Below are 18,630 nucleotides of genomic sequence, written 5' to 3' on the forward strand. Positions count from 1 at the left end.
GAAGAAAACAACAGAACATCAGAATTTTATTTTGGGTTTATTTGTTAAAAATACAATCCAGAACACGAGCACAATCTGGAATGCAGGAGTTGCTCTTGAGACACCTCGTTCACATGTTTTTATCTACATCGCCATTTTTCAAAATGAAGTCGAAACTGTGTTTTTCTAAAGATCCCTGAAATCAACGCTTCAAGAAGCCGAGCTCCTCGCTAAGAACATTTCCTCTGAGGAATGCTAATCAGACTCACGAAAACACAACACCCAGAAGGAAAAGCAAACGCACCAACACGCACGGCTGTTTATATGTAACCTGACATTCAGCTATCGAAAGTGGCTGCAGTGCTGCATTAAATGAGATGCTTGAGATATTTTGCTGGACAGGAAAGGGCTCATTAAAATGACTTTGACCTCTCAGAGTGAGCGGAGGAATTAATCACCCTGCTGGGCAGCGTCGGGACTCTCCGTCTGTAACCAACCAGGCCAACAGGCTTTTTAATTGTATGTGCTGCCGTGTGTGGAGCTCTGTGAGCAAATTTGGTACAAAATCTAAATACCATTTCTGATATGCAACTGCTTGCATATTAATGCAATGCAAAAGTGAACCATCCCCATTTGAATACAGTGCTGCATCTGCAAGTGTTTAATGAATTAACAGTGGCTATTTTTGTCAGAACAATAGAAAGGTTTATTTGCTCAGTATTTGTCATCGCAGATTTTTCTTTTTCTTTTTACTACAACTATTACTGAAACCCCTGAAATGGAGCAGTGACCAGAATTGGTTGATTGTCAGTCAGAAACTCAGATATCTGATCGCTTTTTTTTTTTTTTTTTTTGGTCACAAAAAAAGCACAATATCAAGGCGCTAACAAGTAGCAACAACAACAACACTCTTTGGTGTGGAGGTCATTACTGAGTGAAGACTCAAAGTTAGCCATTTTTAGTACCGGTGAGGTGGATGTAAATGAGGCAAGAGGAAGCATACAGATCTAAGAAGCCATTTAAAAATGAAATGAATAGTTTCCACAGAGGAATGTCTGTGCTGTCTGTGCTGAGATCACTCAGCCTGTTACTTCTGTTAGTGTGACGCTTTACAGCAAAGCTGCTCTATTTTTTTTTTTTTTTTTTTTTTTGCTTTTAACCCCCATCAAAGAAATGCTGGCAACCTTTTGGAAATCTAGATCAAGGTAAGAATCTACATTCTGTAAAAGTCCTCAAGTTCTATTAAAGTCTGTGCGTGCCGAAAAACAATTATTTCCCCAATTTTTCTATTTTAAATAATCTCAACAATTAAAGCTCCTGCTGTCAGCCTGTCCTAACACCTGTTGAGTTGGTTATTGACTCAGAATCATCCAGTTGGCTATTGCCAATTAACTGGTGGATCTGTCAAATTGGGTCCTTTGATAACTTTGCATGCGCCAATTTTAGGTGACTGTTGGTACAACGCCTCAAAAACAACAAACACGTATTTTGCTCTTCTTTGCCAATATCCCCAACATTACAACGCCTCTGTTCCATCTGAATGAAAACATTCAGCTTGTCCTCCGTTCTTCTCTCTTTAGAGTCAGTCATTCAGAGTTTTGTCTATAATTCGCAGTGTTCGTGTCTCGCTCGTTCATCTGCGCACAGAAAAAACGTCAGAAAACTCTGAACAAGACCCCTACTTAGATCCAGATTCTGCCTGCTGCCCACCATTTGAGGAGTTCTGCTACAGGGAATATACACACAGACCACTGTTCCCAGTTAGTAATCCTAATTAATTGTGCCTACTGCTAAATAAGACACAGTTTAGGATGTCTGTAATCAGTGAGTCTGTGTTTAACGAGTAAAAACCCTCTTTTAAAGCGACTGCTCTCTTTTAAACACAGGGTGCGATGTTGCCTCTGCGTCTAATGTCAATACCGACGGCTCAAAGCAGGGAGCAGAGAAAGACATTTTCCGTAGCGTATCTAGAAATATCAATCTGTTTATCTAGAGATATTTAGACCAGAAGGGATTCCTCAAATGTTTTAGACATAACAAAATCAGGTGGTTTGGGGAATAAACCAACCACTTCATAACTCTTCATGAATGAGAAATGGCTTCCATGGAGAAATTTTTGACTGCGCGGAAAGTCAATATTTAACAGGATGCAGGTGTGCACATGTTTTTCTTCAAAGATGAAGAAAAGATTTCATGACTAGGGAGGATTTATCTGCAGACTCAAACCCCTGGTGGGCCTCAAAACCAGACAGTTCAGGTTGCACTTGGGGGAAAAAAAAGAAAAAAGGAAAGAAGAACAAGAAGGAAGAAAAAAAACAGGAGACTGAAAAGAAAAGATAGCTACGATTTGGCTGTGCTTGCCTAAATGACAAAACTTCAATATATAAAAAAAAAAAAAAAAAGTAAAAATGAACTAATTATTCATGAAACTTGGCACTTTAGAGAAGTAGCAGCTGCCAAATGTAAAAGAAAGAAAACACACAGAAATTCTCAGTGGGTTTCACAAACAGGTTCCACTTACAGACGACGTGACTCGCCAGCACCTCATGCGCGTGACCTTGAAGCTTCCCTCCTTCATCTGCTCGTTGGGCAGCTTGACGTGGAAATTGAGCTCATTGTTGCCGGCGCTGACAATGACTTGGCAGCCCTTCTCGGGAAAGTCTGTGACGCATGGGTCAAACTTTAAGTAGCCGTAATATTTCAGGGTCTGGCCAAGATGGATGAACTTAAGGAAACACAAAAAAAAAAAAAATATTGAAACAATTAGAGGCAAATATAAATCAATAATGGGAAAACCTGGGTGAAGTGCAAGCCAGTATCCACCAGAGGCAGTTTTGTCCTCAACAAGTTTACAGTTGGACGACGTTTTTGAGTCTCGGCTGGACTCGGGTGACATTTCAGTGAAAAATAATTTTAAAGAGAAGCCCTTACTTCCTTCTTGGAGCCTTTCTCTTGCAGTGATTTTAGCTGCCTGTGCTGGTCTTTGTTGACGAGAATCCAGCCTCGCTCGATGTCAGACAGGGTCTGGTGAAGCAAGAGGAGGAAGATAAAGTCCTCTGAACAGAATAAATCAGATTGGGCTTATTGTCGCACTGGAAGAATTGCCAACTGAACTGTTCAGGTGGGGGAAATCTCCACAAAAGATGAACAAATTCTTACATACAAAAGAAACTCTTTGTCAACTTGATTTCTTTCTTAAAAATTGTAAGTCAGCACAAGAGGTATTCTGGACTAAACGGGTCAAAACAGAAACACAAAGATTTCAAGGTGCTACATAGACAAAAATAAAGTTTGGCAAATGAAGGGACACAGCAGATGAAGAAAAGGAGTTTTCCACCCAAGGACAAAGCTGTTTAATCGTTTTTTTGGGTTTTTCCCCCCTCCATTTGGTTCTGGGAGCTGGCAGGCACGCAGTAGATTAAAAAGCAACAGATGCTAAATGGAAACACAATCAGGTCTTATCTAGGTTTTTTTGTTCTTTTTTTCTATGTGCTACAAGAAGAACATTTGCAGGATAGTTTCATACTTTTCCAGACTGAAATTTCCTGAATTATTGATGTTCCCCTCCCCCAAGACACATCTACCAATGTTGATTACTGCAGAACATGCAAAAACCAACAGACTGCAGGGAAGTAGCTAAACAGACCGACAGATGGACGGATTGTGTAGATGGATGAAAGAAACAATTTAAGAAAACACCTCATGCCTTATACGAGTTTGTGGTGTAGAGCTCACAAGGTTTTCACCTTTTTCTATGAGCCAAGATCTATTCACAAAACTTTAAGGCGCTTGAGTAACAGTGCATCTGCTTCCCTTAGCCATTAAAACAAAAGCACCTTTGAGTAAAGAGATAAACTCGAGCTCTAACGTGATTGATGAAGGAAAAAAATACAGACATGGTAACTATGTGCGTTTTTTTGGGGGGTTTTTTAATACAACACCAACAAAGAAAAACATTTATTTTGTCATCCAGGAAGTAGAAAAGGACAAAGTCTGGAAAGAAATAATTTTTTCCCCCCTATGACATTATGCTCTTTTTTTTCATATTTATCCAGACATCTTTTCCAGGCACTGGGGAAGCCCGGTGTTTTCAAAACAAAGCTTGGAGCTGGGCAGAAAATAATAGCGTATTCAGAAAACTTATGAAGGTTCTCACCTGGGCGTAAAGCAAATTCAATCCAACTCTGTTGTCCATTACATCACCATCATACGCCATATCCCAGTAGCTGATGAAAGACATTTTTAAAAGAATAACAGTTTACCATACAGAAAATCTCTAATCATCACCAACAATTACAGCTCACATTTTTAAAGGGGAAAAAAAAAAAAAAAAAAAAAAAAAATCACCAAAAGAGAAGATAAATGGTTCAATTTGGACACAGATGTGCTTCAAAGGGGTTTAAGCAGATTGAGATACTTACAAATTAGAAGAAAAAGACACAAACTCTGTTTAAAGACAGATCAAATGCTGATGCAAATAGATATGATATGCAATAATAAAAAATAACCGATTATGGATTTGATGTTTTCCTTCGAAAACATCAAAATCACTTCTGGAACGACTTCTCTGTGACAGATAAAGGTCACGCGTTTGATTATTAGTCATTTTTGAAGCTTATCAAAATTTGCGTTCCTTCTGACATTTTTTGGCAATCCTAGAAAAAAAAATATTTAAAAGGGGTCTGGAGGAAAGGAAAAAAAAAATCGATTAAAAAAAAATCATACTTAAGTCAATCATATGAAAGAAGCAAAGACGTTTGAGCAAAGATGTGACGGCATCAGAAATTTAAGAGAAAGAAAGAAGAGCAAAACAAAGTGAAAAGGAAGAGAGAGTGTAAAGGACTGCTGTGGTTTTAGATGGTATTAATTCTTTATTTTTACAACCAATAAAAGCAGTAACATGACAAATATAAAAACAGTGTTTTGTAGGCAAATCCTTTTCACTTTTTATTATTTAGCGAAGAGAACTTTCTGATCCGTTTTAACCTCAGCCTAGCCTGTAATCTCATACAGGGAGGGGAGGAGGATCTGTTTATCCTCCTCCTCAACTTGTTAGTTCTGCATTCATTCTTCCCTCACTGAAACTAGGTCAACAGGACTGAGACTTTACTTCGGGGAAAAAGAAAGTAAACATCCTGTGTACCTCCAGAGTCCGCAGGAGGCCTGGTAACCACAGAATAAACTCCCAAGGAAGTTAAAATAATACATTGTGTTGACAAAAGGAGAAGTCAGACTTCGGACTGTACAGAGAAATGTGGATTTGTTCCAACCCAGGGATGTTTGCTCATGTTTTTTTTTTACTTTTATAATATGCAGCACAAGGCATAGCGACTAAATATATTCAGAGCGGTTGAGGAGTTTCCAGTAAGCTAAAGAAAACATGGAGAACCGCTTGTATTTTAAGTTGCCCAATTAATCCTGTAGCTATCAAATGAGTCGATGCCAAGCACTTTGTATGAGTTTATTATTTTTTTTATTTATTCTTTTTTTTTTCACATCTGTAAGCCGTTTCTGATTTTCATCAAATAGTGACGTACAATTCTGGGCAAATTTGTTCTTCAGTTAATAATGTTCCATTTTTTTAATTGTACCTTTGGAAACCTAATCATTTTGATTTTAAGAAGAGAGTCTTTCTACTGGCTACCCTTCCTATGAACTTATATTGTCATGAATTTGAACTCTGGTCGCATTAGAGTTTAAGGTCAACTAATTCAATTTTAGAGCATGTTGGAAACAGTCTGGGCGTGGAGGTTAGGCGATGTTCATTTTTCAACCATGTGAATCATTACTTCAAAATGGAAGTGCAAATATATTTTACCATAAAGTCAGAGCACACGTTTCCTCTTTTCCACAGTTGTGAGACACTTGGCCAGACCAAGTGTCCAAAAATTTACATTTGAACGCTTAAAATTTAAGAATTTTAAATTCAATTGCAATTCATAGTGAACATATATAGGGTGGCGTGCATCTCTAGATATCACTACCTCCCATTCTCTGTGCAGAAGAATGTGAGAGTTTTTCATGCAGGTTTAAGCCTCATTTGTGGTAAAAAGTGTCAATGTAACAGGAAAGAGCTACAAAATTAGATCAAGTGGTCATGACAGACTTTGTTGGAGTAACTGCATACTGAACTGAAAGAGGAAGCCTGCGACTTGGAACAAAAGGTCATCTCATGTCACTGTGTTATCGTTACTTCTTTTAAGTCTACCATGAAAAACACTCTCTTTCCACCACTGATAAATATGGACCGGTACAGAAAACGAGTCTCTTCAAATTATCTGTCGCTTTGAGAATGACTATAATGACAGATTTGCAGCTTGAACTCTCTGGTTCGACACAGATATGAGTTTACCAATAACAATTTAAAATAACACTTCGATAACACCGAGAAAGAAACGATATCCTGCTTAATTACAGGATCAGACAATCAACTTGGAGCACAGAGTTTTTCTGAATGACATGATGAAACTCATAAGGAGAACGGGTGCCTTTACCTCTTCCGTAAGATTATGTGATAATCGGAGCTCTGCAGGCTGGTAATCGATACATAAGGCAACTCAAAGTCCTGAAGCTTCCGGACAACTAAAAGGGACACAGGGAAAAAGAAACAGTGAGGGTCGAAGGCATCTTAAGTCTCAAGGACAAGAATAATGATGGCACCCATAAACAACCAGGTGTGGCAGGAAACCATCTGGACTGTTCCCAGCTGGGGAAAACCTGCAAGAATTCAAAAGTGTGTCCATTCTGCTGCTTTAATGCCGTGTTTATCCCCACAGGAAGGTGGGGCAGATCCATTTCTCCCTGTTCCACCAAGTTTCACCACTTAATAATAAAATCCCCAGAAATCAGATGTTTGGTCAATTAAAGCGTTTTTAAAGGAAGATGCATACAGAAACTAATCCTGGTTTATACTGATGCTGGGTAATAAAAACAAACAAACAAAAAAAAAAACCTGATATATTTCTTAAATATTTATAGCCAAAACCAAGCAGATAAAATTGGCACCAGAAATATTTCATTTTAAACACAAGGTAAATTTAAACAGATTTCCAGGAGCATCACTACCTTTTAACCAAGGATTAGGCAAAACAAAGTCTAAGTAGGATAATTGAAATGTAACTCACATGTCAAGTTTCCATCCACCCCTTCTCGGACCAAGAAGAGACTAAAATATCCCACGAGGTCGTCTGGAAGGTCGAGCTTTACTGCAGCAGCCTGATGAAACATTAAACAGGTGAAACAGGTAACAATTTAGATTATAAACCATTTCATATCGTTCGTAAGTGAAATTTTAAAAAAAAAGCCACCATTTCTAAACCATGATGCGAGTATTTTGCCTGATATGCAATACAGATGTACAAAGTTATTCTAATGCGTTATAGTTTTAAAGCTGTGGAAACATTCAACTCATGCTTAGTTTTGGTACAACATGTTCGACTTTGTTCTGTGAGTCATAGTCATGTAAGCAGAGGTTAACTGTGGTTAAGCTTTTATTTAAAAAAAAAATAATAATCAGAGGCCAAAATCCACAAACTATCCAGAGGTGAAACAGAAATGACTTATGTTGTGCTAATATATGTTTTTAAGATCTGAGTTGAAGAAGACTTAAGAAAGGATAATAAGAAAATCATGATGTGCCGTAGACTTCAATACAATAAGGATGCTTACATTTTTACATAATATGTGTGTCTGTGTTATTTATCATGGATTTTGGTGTGTTTGCCGTCTTGACTTATTTGGTTCATCGATGAATTTTAGTGATTTCGGCTCAGGCACATCATTGATTCACGTTTAAAGCGCACTGAGAGTCTACAGCATGTTCTCTGGGGAAAAAAAAAAGGCCCAATACATGTAAAAGATCTGACACGAAGAGGTCAAATTCCTGCAGATGAGGACACATGAACAGAGGTGAAACAGAATAAAACTTATCAGCCCCAGATGACGCTTCGTTCATCAAGACGCCTGCCCCCTTTTCCTTTCAAATCCTTCCAGACACAGATGGTAGCATAAGGAGAGTGCATTAAATAACGTTCCCCGCTTACATCGAGAACGTCCTCCGTCTGATCCGAAGTCAGGATGTTGACCGTAACCTTCTGACCGTTAGACAGGCAGATGTCCAGCGCCGCGTCTTCTGTGGGAATCTGCTGCGTCTCCTGTGGGAGCGACACAAAACAATCCAGGCGTTAATTCAGCTCCATGGGTTGGCTGTGTGTTTACATTCCAGTCTTTCACAAGTAAAACCACACTGAGCCAAATACATGAAACACACTGCGGGCTGATAAACAGCCATTGGAGAGGGAAAGTAAAAACTTTCACTTCCCGGCAAAACTACAGTTCTCCTCATCTGCTACAGTTGATTTCTGTGTTTATTAGGAACAAGAAGGTAAAAGTCTCTGGGACATAAAAATATTCTACATCCTTCATCACCACTTGTTTAAAAAAAAAAAAAAAAACTTAAGTGAATGTATGCTGTAAGTATTAAAACTCACAACCCTGAACTTGTGTACATATCGATATCATTTGAAAATGTCATCTAGGGTTAAAACGATTAATTGGATTAATCAATTGTTGAAATAACCGTCAGCTAATTTAGGAATCAATTAATCATTAACTGGAGTATTCAGACTCAAAAAAGCCACTTGCTGAAATAAATACTCAGTAAGTAAGCCAAAATTATAGAAAAATGTATACGTTTTGCTTCAAGATAAAAAAAACAAAACAACTTTAATATGTTCTACACAGAACTCCTCAAATAAAAGGGTTTTAGCTTCGCCTGGGTCAAATTCTGAATAAAATAAAATATCATATTAGGGACCTTTTGCTATCCATTTATTAAATCGGTTAATCAAAAAAATAAATAAAAAAAATTAACAGATCTGCCCTACACTGTGTTAATGTTCAGAAAAGCAAAAAAGGCTGAGCTTTTTACATGTTATTAGAAGAATAGATTTTTAGCTGCAGATGCATAACTTGCTACAAAATAAATTTAAACTTAACATTTTGGGCAAAACCTTTATGCGGAATAGTTTTTGAAAGATCCAAGCCTCTTTTAGCGGATAATAAAAAATAAAAAAACATTTAAAGGCACGTGGAGCCTTTGTTTACAGAGCGAGCCGAGGTCCCGGCAGCTGGACCCACCGGTGGGTCCGTCGGGTTCTAGGGGTAAACAAATGTTGCTGTTGCATTTTTAGGCAAGAATTTTTTTTTTTTTATTATTATCCGATTAATCAATTGTCAATATAAATCGAAATAGTAATCAATTACTTAGATAATCACTGGTTTCAGTGCTGAAATCATCACAGTGCAGAGCTGAAGATGGGCTACGTGTTAGAGAAATCAATAAAACATTAACACACACAACGGGACTATGTGAGCTTCTGACTGTCCCTGAAGTAGATATTAAAAAGACGACAGCTCCTGCTTCTTCAGCCCTCAGGCGGTCTCTCATCACCTCCTCTCAATTATCTCTCATCTTGCCTTATCCCTCTGCAGGGAATCTCAGCCCACCCCCCAACCCAAAACTGCAGACAAAACGCCTACAGTGGGAGGTCAATCATCTCATGTTCTGCACCTACAGCCCCCTGTCTGACTGGCGATGTGCTCAAAACATTTACTAGCGTGGTGATATAAGAGAGAAGGAGGCCAGACTGGGTTTACATGGCTTTGGACGAATTAATTTATCCACAAAGGTGAATCACAGTCTGGCAAATACGTGTCACCCTGCGTGTGCAGCCGTATAACCTTTCATTTGAAATCTGTTTATGCTCTTACGGTCTCAATTCCTTCAGCTCATTTTCAGGGGCTGCACAAAGAGTTGTTTGGCAGATGCCGTCGAGGATGAATCATCAGATTCACCCTTTTCTATTTGGCTAAGACACACGAGCTCAAAAGGATCCAGCTCCCCAACGTTAAACAACTATGGTGACATATTTGCCAACAGGCAGGTCTCGCAACGATTTCCAGCCACATGCGAGGCACACGTCATCTGACACATCTTACCCACAGGTTACATCTTGAGAAGGTGAGGCGACAAGAGAACAAGACATAATAGTTTCTGCTACTTGAGATGAAAACAATTTCAAAGTCAAAATTATGTGGCGTGGCAGAAACGGGATGAGTCTAGTGACAAAAACAAGAAAACACCAACCTGCTGTGCTTTCCTCAAGAAGCTGTTAAAAAGCTCACTGGCTCCCAGCAAAGGATGTTGTCGAACTGCGAAAAGACGACAGAAGACAAAACTCTGATTGCAATTAAAGACTAAACTCTTTATTCGGCTCAAGTGATTTCTGTCAGCAATAGAGAAACATGTTTGATTATTCAAGTAATTAGTCAAGTGTGTTTTCAGAATGTTGTCAAAACATGTTTAGGTGGGGCGACTTCCTCTTTTCTTCTTACATCACGATTACACTCCTTGTACCATGCAACTTTGTGCTTTTGCAAGATCTCTGTCAATCATTATTGGACATTGGAAAGAAAAGAATAAAATAGATTTTTTTTTTCATGCTCCATTCCTAAAATAAAAGATTTTAGTTGCATAAACACTCAAGTATTTACTTGCCAAGCTTCTACAATAGCGAGGGTGAGCGTGACGGCCCATTAGCCATTATCCTTCAACAAATTAGTCGAAACATTTGGCCAAATGCGAAAGTTTGGAGCCCTCTGAGTCAGTCAGAAGAGGTTGTGTTTACTGCAGCCAAGTTTCCATAACTATGTAAAAAGCCATGATGTAACCAAGTGGACTTGTGGCCAAGAACACCCTGCGTGTGTGTCCGCGTGTGTGTGCGCGCGTGTATGCTCCCAGACTATGAGCAAACACACATTGGAACAACGCTTCGTTGTTCTGCTGTAACTGCCGGTGCTTGAGGATTAAAGTCGCTGCTTTGCACTGCTGCCAGTTCTGCATCTTTATATGGAGCAAGTTCACCTCAACCTGTTTAAAGAATCTGGATAATATGCCTGGAATCACACAAATATTTAATTTGGGCTTTGAAGAGAGTCCTTAAGCATATCATAGGGAATGTTTACAGAAACAAAATTAACTTGTAATGAGCATTTGAAATATTTTTAATGACAATAAGAGGGACAAAGATAAACAAAGGCCATTTTAGATCACAGATAATCACTCAAGGATTTAACTTGGAACTTTTTAAAAATTTCACAATAAATGAGTGTCTCCATTTTTATTTTTATTTTTTACTCTGACCACATGTGGCGTAGTCTGTCTGTCTGTCTGTCTGTCCAAACATTTCAAATTACTGAGATCAGTTTGTTCATAACTGAACTGTCAACAGCAAAACAAGCTCTCATGGTAAAATGTGAACTTTCACAATAACAACAGGAATAATTTCAGTTGTGTTGTGAGAATGGTTGGAAAAGCTCTAGCATTAAAGCACGGAAAAATTACACCACGTTTCATCAGCACTACACTTACAACGATATTTATGGTGCTGTGCTTTCCATTTTTATTGGCCGTAACAGATATTTTGTGAAAATAAAGAGTTTCAGCAGATCAGTTTTAATGTGATACTTCAACGCTTGTTAACTAGGTTACAAAGTTACTATTGAGTTCTGACGAGTCACCTAAAATAAGCTCTACAATCACTGACTCAATCTGGTACAGGATTGGATCAGAACATTCACAGCAGAGAAACAGAGGTTGCAGTGCAACCAAAATCCAAACAGTAGTAGCATTTTTTTTCAGTCCCCACATTTATATTTCATCTAAAATAAAACTTCTTTTCAGTCAGAAATCATGACAGAATAACTCACCAGCCTGCATATATTTCTCCAGCTGCTCTCGCCTCTGCTCCACCTCAGCAGGGGTCAGAGTGAAGATCTTCTTTGGGGGGAAGGTAGGTACCACATTGCTGCCATATTCCTTTTTTATCTGGGGGGGATGCAAATCAGAAGTGGTTCAGCTCAGACAGGTCTTAGAAACTGCAGCCTACATAGATGGGCCTTTTTACGAATAAACAAGACTATTTAGAGAAATTCTGTCTGAATCTTAGGGAAGCCAGGCAGTGGCAGAGGCGGTCTCTTCAGTTAAAATGATTCAAATTCATTGCTATAAACAGATAGATTCAGGCGATTTGTGATGAATCACAGGTTTATTTTAATTTTTTTTTTTTTTTTTGAATGTGAGTTTCCGTGCATACCACACAAACTCACATCTGGATTCCCGAACGCCTGGCGATTCCAAGTTTACTTGGCCTTCCAGCGTCTTGCCTCATTTTCCATTTTCTATCATCTGAAAGCTGTTGCTTTAAAGACTTCCAAGTCCTAAACTAAAACCTCGCAAATGCAGAATCGCACACCAGATGCGGTCCAATTCCAGCCTGTACGTTTCCTCGGGCAAAAGCTGTACATCCCAATTAAGTGACATGTTTTAAGAGTGTAAAAGCACCCTGGTCCCAACTCCCACACATACAGCAGCATGGTGACAGAGGAACATGGTGAGTGAGTGCAAAAGAGGAAGGATGGAAATTTATACCTCAATATTGCCTTGTGCTATTTTCAGCTTGACAGAGGCAGCACAGGTTGAACGTACAGTTAAGCTCTTATATCAGCAGAGAAAAATCTCATGAACATCAAACCAAAAAAAAAAAAAAAATCTGACCTGCAAAATACAAGCTCATTTAGGATCCCTGGAGCTGACCTTGACTGATTTTCACTGGTTTCCATCTAAATATTTGCACCAAATATTTAGACTGAGAGAAAACTTAGTCAGCCAATAAATATTCAGAACTGCTTAAAAGTATGCAGCCTGTATTCGCTTCAGTGTTTTTGGGGTCATGCATTCAACATTGGAAGCCCTTTGGGGTTGATGCTCAGGGAAGATTTGAGCATGTCTCTTCCACACCCTGTTACCAGGCAACAGCGACCCTCAAAGAGGAGGACACGGATTGGAGGATAAAGATTGTAAAGTTTAGGCTTATTGCCGATTCATTAAATGTTTAGAAATACAAGACTTTGGCTACACATGAGTTGATTTTAACAACCAGACTAATTTCTTACGGGCTTTTCTCTCCTGAAGACAATTCGCAGCCAGAAAGACGTTTTCCTGTATAATAATTTCTAACTAATCCACTCAGGAAAAAAAAACAGCTCCCCCCCCCCCCCCCCAAGATTAGGTTCCTTTTCTCAGCAGGTGACATGTAACTAAGGCCAAGCACATTCCTTCCACATCCCCTCCATAATTCTGCCACTGAACAGGCAAGAGCTTTCAAAATGGGAGGAGGAAAAAAACAAAAGCACAAAGCTTTAAACCAGATTTAGAGCGAGAATACAGCATAAAGAAGCAGGAAAGGTCACAGAGTATGATGGCATTTACGCTGCCTATGTGCCACCCAGGAGGAGGGTGCGTTGTGACAGCAGGAGCCTCACCTGTTCATGGAGGCCGAGGAGTTGGCTGTAGCGTACCCGACAGTGCAGCACGCCGTTGACATGGATGTTGTAGGCCTACAGGTGGAAGCGCAGATCCAAAATGAAAAGAAGGAAAAAAAAAAAGATTAAAACGGAAGAAAGGTTGAGTGAATGATCTCCTAAAAAGCTTTAGAAAAAAAAGATGAAACGGTAAATGAAGCATAAAGAAAATTTTCTAAAATGAAACCGTTCAAATCTTCCATCATAAAGCTAAAATGTTTCTTCAAATGAGATGCCAGAGATAACGTCCTGCTCTGCATTCATGGAGCTCAGGCAATTATTTCCTCAAGGTTATCTTACTGAAAAAATCTCATTCAGGTCTGCGTTTACTGCATGTTTTTTTTTTTTTTTTTTGGCAAAGCGCTGAAAAATGTTTCTGCCAAGGAAAACAACATGGTAATCAAGTCACAACTAGCAAGAATGTGTTCAGGAACTAGACAACATCCTACCCCTTAATTTCACCTCTCTCCAACATCTGGCTTGGTATATTGACATAAATGCACTTTACAAAGTTGTAAAAAAAAAAAAAAAAAGAAAAAAAAAAACCTTAGTTTTCATTTTTTATATATTTAAATGTTTTCTTTGACAGCAAAGTGTAACCAAAGTTAAATTTATTGTTTGGGTGGACAAACTTTGAGTTTTGTCACCCCTGTTTTTTATTGGACCAACAAATTAGGTTAAGCATAAAAAAACAATTCAAAATATCAAACCAGAGGGAAGCACATTTCTTTCCGTCTTCCAATAAGCAGGTGTAGCAACGGAAATACTAAATTACTTGCTTTGGCAGAAGTCCTCATTGAAACCCCTTCCACAAATCCAACTCCCGGAAAAGATGATCACTCTCAAAAAGCAAAACAATTCTTAGAAATATCAGCCGCACCCACAGAGGTTACACCAACAGTAACTACAAACTGAGGATTTATCCTCTTTGGAGGTGAAGAGGCTAACTCTTTCCTTTCCTGTTGTGTCTTAATATCAACAGTGGCTTAATAAATGCAGCTTCTTAATAAGATGGTGCAGGTAAATTTGCATCCAGTTATTTTTTTTTTATTTTACATTAAAACATTGAATCCACTGAAAGCCACGGATACAAACCAATAGTTGCTTCCATCTACAAACCTAGCTGCTTAGGGAATTTGAAGGGGTTTAAAAAAACAAATGGACACAGTATCAAGGCAGGAAGGAAGAATGATCCTGCATTTTTTGTGTACAATAAGCACTTTGGGTAGATTCAATGGGCTGCATGTTTTTCCTTGCACAGAAAACCCAATTTTGTTTTTTAACTCCAATCCTAAAATCATCTGTAAAGCTTGACTTTCTGACTTTAGGCCAAAGAGATCTTCACCTTGTAATCCTCTTCCTTTGATTTATTAAAAGCTACTGAGGCTTCAGAAATAAATGCTTTGAAAAACCCGGAAAATTAAAAAAATAATAATAATTTAAAAAAATGTGTGAGCAACATTAAAATAGTTTTAAAAGATTTAAATTAAATGATTTAAAATTTCACTGAGCGAAGATGATACCTAGATGAAATTTCTCCCCATTATTTGGATTTCTCTGCAACTGAAAAACGCTGTGTTTTTTTTTTTTTTTTTGCAAATCCAAACCTGAACCTTTAGCGTTCTACAAAGCTACAAAGCTTTGTAGAAGCTACGTGCAGATTATGTGAATCCTCTGACACATTTTGCCTGTGGCAGCTTTAAATGAACAATGCTGTCAACACACCGTACAGTAGCACTTAAGTTTACTTTTTACACATCGACATGCTTTTTAGGACACTAGCTGTAAAAGCCACATGAACAAGGAAAACAAAGGGCACCAGAAAAAACAAAAACAGGAAGTGTGAACAAGTGGTCAGTGCAGAGAAGCAGACATAAAAAAAAAAAGTTTGCCTTCTTAGTCTACAAAGCTTAGTGCAAGGTCTGCATATTTTGTGCCCAACTAGTTCCAATGTGCACAGCACATCTTTTAATATTACAATCAAGCAAAGTCCTTTCCTGAAGGCTGGTCACAAGAAGGCCACAATGACAGTCAGCGGGAGCTGAACTGCAAATTTTTCCACTGCTGGGCAAGCAGAAATTGTACCGAGTAAGGTAAATACAATACAGGAATGACAACACAAAAGGTTCAAAGTGGAAATGTGCAACAGTTTCTATTTGGAGAACAAAATCCAAGGAGAAATGCTTGACATTAGATTGAATCCTTTGAAAAAAAACAAAACAAAAAAACAAGCATAAATTACTGCTTGTCTTCAGCCACCACAAAGGCAGTGATTGTCAATATGAATAAGCTCACTCCGAAAATCTTGTCTTCTCTCTGGATCACATGGAGTCAAGATGAGAGAGGTCTTAAGCTGCAGGTGTTTGACACTTGAAGCAGCCAGCATAAGACCGTGAACAGCAGTCAAATGCCGCAGCCGACATTTTTAAACCACCTGGAAAGCATAAATACGTCTGAGAAACCACGCGTCGTGAAAGCTATTCAGCCTCATCACTCGGAATGCTGTCAAAGGTTTCTGAATGAATACTGCTGAGATGTCTTCGAAAAGGCCCAGAAACTGCCTGACATTAGCAGGACTGTTCACTTAGGAAAATGTTGGACCCACGCAGTGGGAGCAGATTCAGAAGTCAGTGTCAAAACAATACGACTCCCTGCATTGCTCAACCACAATGGACTGTTACAGTGCTTTTGAAAGAAAAGCTAGTTCTTTCAAATAGTTTTAGAAAAATAACCACTTAGATCTTTTCTTTTTTGTTTAAATAAAGAAAAAAAACACACTGTTTCTGTTGAGTTATTTAGACTCAACTCAAATGAAAGCAATGCTGGCTGTGTTTTCTACTAAATAAGGATTTTGACACCATGGTGGCAAACCCCAAATCTTCTCAAAGAACGGATGCTCTGTGGTGGGTAATGAAAGGAAACCAAAGGCAGCAAAACTAAACTATTTTTAGGTTGTTTAACAGGATAAAGTCACATTACTTCTACCTGGTGTTACCACCAGCGAGTCTACGGTTGCCACCCCCTCCAAAATCATTGGATTTGTGAGGCCATAACTGGCTGTGCCGTCTTATCAAAAGCAGCTTTTATTTGCTGGTTGGAGTTAGCGTAAAAAACCCTTGATCGTTATCGGGCTTAATTCTAGTTAGAACTTGTTTGGCACAACAAAATCTTGTTTAAATTACCCAAATATAAGGTCCCCCCACCAATAACTTGTCAGTTAATATCTTCAAGTACTTGTACATGGCAAAAATCCATTAACTGACTTTGGGGTCGGCATTTATTGTATCGTTTATCATTTACCGTGATAAATTTCATGTCATGATAAGAATTTTGATTTTATTTATCATCGTCAAAATTTCAAATTAATGTTTTGGAAAAAAAAAACTGTCCATATTATCAGGATTGTTATTTTTACAATTTTCTCCACTGCTTGTTCAATGAGTGTATTAATAAATGCAAGACTATTAAACACAGTTACTGTGTGCTATTAGGACACCATAAATTAATCCCATCCATAAAATGGCCAAAATTACACATAGGCCAATATCAATAGGAGCACATGATAAGTAAACATCCTTTGAAAAAGGTGTGTCTCATTTGAACCGCATACATTTAATTTGGGGTGCTCCTGAGTGTTGAAGTAAGAGGGAAGAGAGATTTCCGATGCCTTCAAAAAAGCAAACTTTACCAGTTTACTGGATTACTAATAGATTTAAAAAGGTCTTAAAGATATTTTTGTACAAAACAAGTATACAAGTGAAGGAAATCCAAAACCATATCCAAGCAAAACCCCCAAAATGTCCATAACGGAGCAACTACACTCTTGCTACTCTTGATATCAACATCCATTCCTTAGAGAAGAAATGGAACGAGTTGAATTTCGCTGAAATGTTGAAGGATGATGACTTTAAATGGGCTGTAAATACAAGAAATCCCTAAAATCCCCCACTCAAAGTGAAGAGTCTGGTAAATGACAACAAGAAACATCTCACTAAAAATAATTTCAACCAAAGAGGGAAAGATTAGCTATTGGGCATAGGGTATCCAAACGTTTTGGTTAGATATTAAACACCTTTTATACATCTTGATTTACCATCATTTGCTTGATGAGTAAATCGTTACAATTAAGTCACTTTCTTTGCCAGAGATAAAACAACAATAATCAGTGATGGATTTGTGAACATTCAATAGAGGGTGTTCAATTTTTTTTGAAGACTATAAATAGTGTCTATAGTATGTTGAAGGCAACAAAGAAGTTCAAGACAGAAGAAAAATAAATATATGTTCCGTAAATGTTAAAACGTTTGGTGCACTAACGTTAGCCGAGCTGTACCCAGCTGAAGTAAAGCATTAACAGCATAGTTGGCAAAGCAGGAAAAGTTAAATACTCACCACATAGCTTGAACCATTCTCACCCGAACGAACCTCCGTTTCGGGTATGGAAAAATGCATTTTAGCTCCAAACACACCCTGCAGTCAGTAGATAAGTCCTTAAACGCCTCCACTGGAGGCTGGGGTGGTAAGCAAGGCACCACAGCTTCCCAACAAAGTCTACTGCGGTGACTCTCTGAAGCCTACGAAGGAGGAGGCGGAGGCGGCTCCGACACAGTCCGTTCGCCGGTTCGGAGGTCCAGAGACGGCGGTACCAAACTAGGGACGAAAGCCTAGCATTTTACTGAGCGGACAGCTGCTCATGAATGCTCTAAACTTCTCCCACGTCAGTGTTAAACTTTTCTGTCTGCTGTTCACACAGCAGCCATGTTTGCAAGTGTTGGGTAATTACACCTTTGCTGTGCGCATAAAAATGTCTCTTTCATCGCTACACGTTGTTGGTTAAGAAAAATAAAACCACCCACTTTTAAGAACTGAGCTTGAAGGCATTCGGGTATTTCGGTTCATTGGCACAAGCAGATGAAGTTTCTGGAGAAAAGGTGCAGTTGGTTCCTGCAGTCCCTCAAGCGTCGCACACACAGCGGCTGGTGAACCTTCCCAAATGTGCGACAGTACCGTTGGTTTTGACTCTCGTGGCTTTCAGAGCTCCTCCGTTTGCTAAATAAAATCTACAATGTTTATATACCGGAGAAATGTAGCAAGGGCCGCTGAAAAAGCAGATGTGATGCCTCTACAACCTAGCCACTCCGTCCACAGTCAAGGTATCCACTGATGGCCCATCAAGAGGCACTGCAACAATCTTTCTGGGCTAAACCATCCCACCCTGGTTTATAGGGG

At 38.8% G+C, this 18,630-nt stretch overlaps 1 protein-coding gene across 1 annotated transcript in view; it reads right to left on the reverse strand.

The window, feature by feature from the left end:
* Positions 1–18,595, reverse strand: part of snx17 (sorting nexin 17) — a 21,725-nt gene extending 3,130 nt beyond the window's left edge. The window contains exons 1-10 of the mRNA XM_014990784.2: positions 17,794–18,595; positions 13,363–13,437; positions 11,749–11,866; positions 10,127–10,191; positions 8,022–8,132; positions 7,104–7,194; positions 6,474–6,561; positions 4,136–4,205; positions 2,911–3,003; positions 2,501–2,704 (exon numbers count right to left, since the gene is read on the reverse strand). Of these exons, the coding sequence (XP_014846270.2) occupies positions 2,501–2,704; positions 2,911–3,003; positions 4,136–4,205; positions 6,474–6,561; positions 7,104–7,194; positions 8,022–8,132; positions 10,127–10,191; positions 11,749–11,866; positions 13,363–13,437; positions 17,794–17,853 (975 nt within the window). The 5' untranslated portion in view covers positions 17,854–18,595. The remainder of the gene's footprint in view (positions 1–2,500; positions 2,705–2,910; positions 3,004–4,135; positions 4,206–6,473; positions 6,562–7,103; positions 7,195–8,021; positions 8,133–10,126; positions 10,192–11,748; positions 11,867–13,362; positions 13,438–17,793) is intronic.
* Between the last annotated feature and the right edge of the window lie 35 nt (positions 18,596–18,630).

Source organism: Poecilia mexicana, unplaced genomic scaffold, assembly GCF_051168715.1.
Source record: "Poecilia mexicana isolate PSO_F unplaced genomic scaffold, ASM5116871v1 scaffold_21, whole genome shotgun sequence".
NCBI lineage: Eukaryota > Metazoa > Chordata > Actinopteri > Cyprinodontiformes > Poeciliidae > Poecilia > Poecilia mexicana.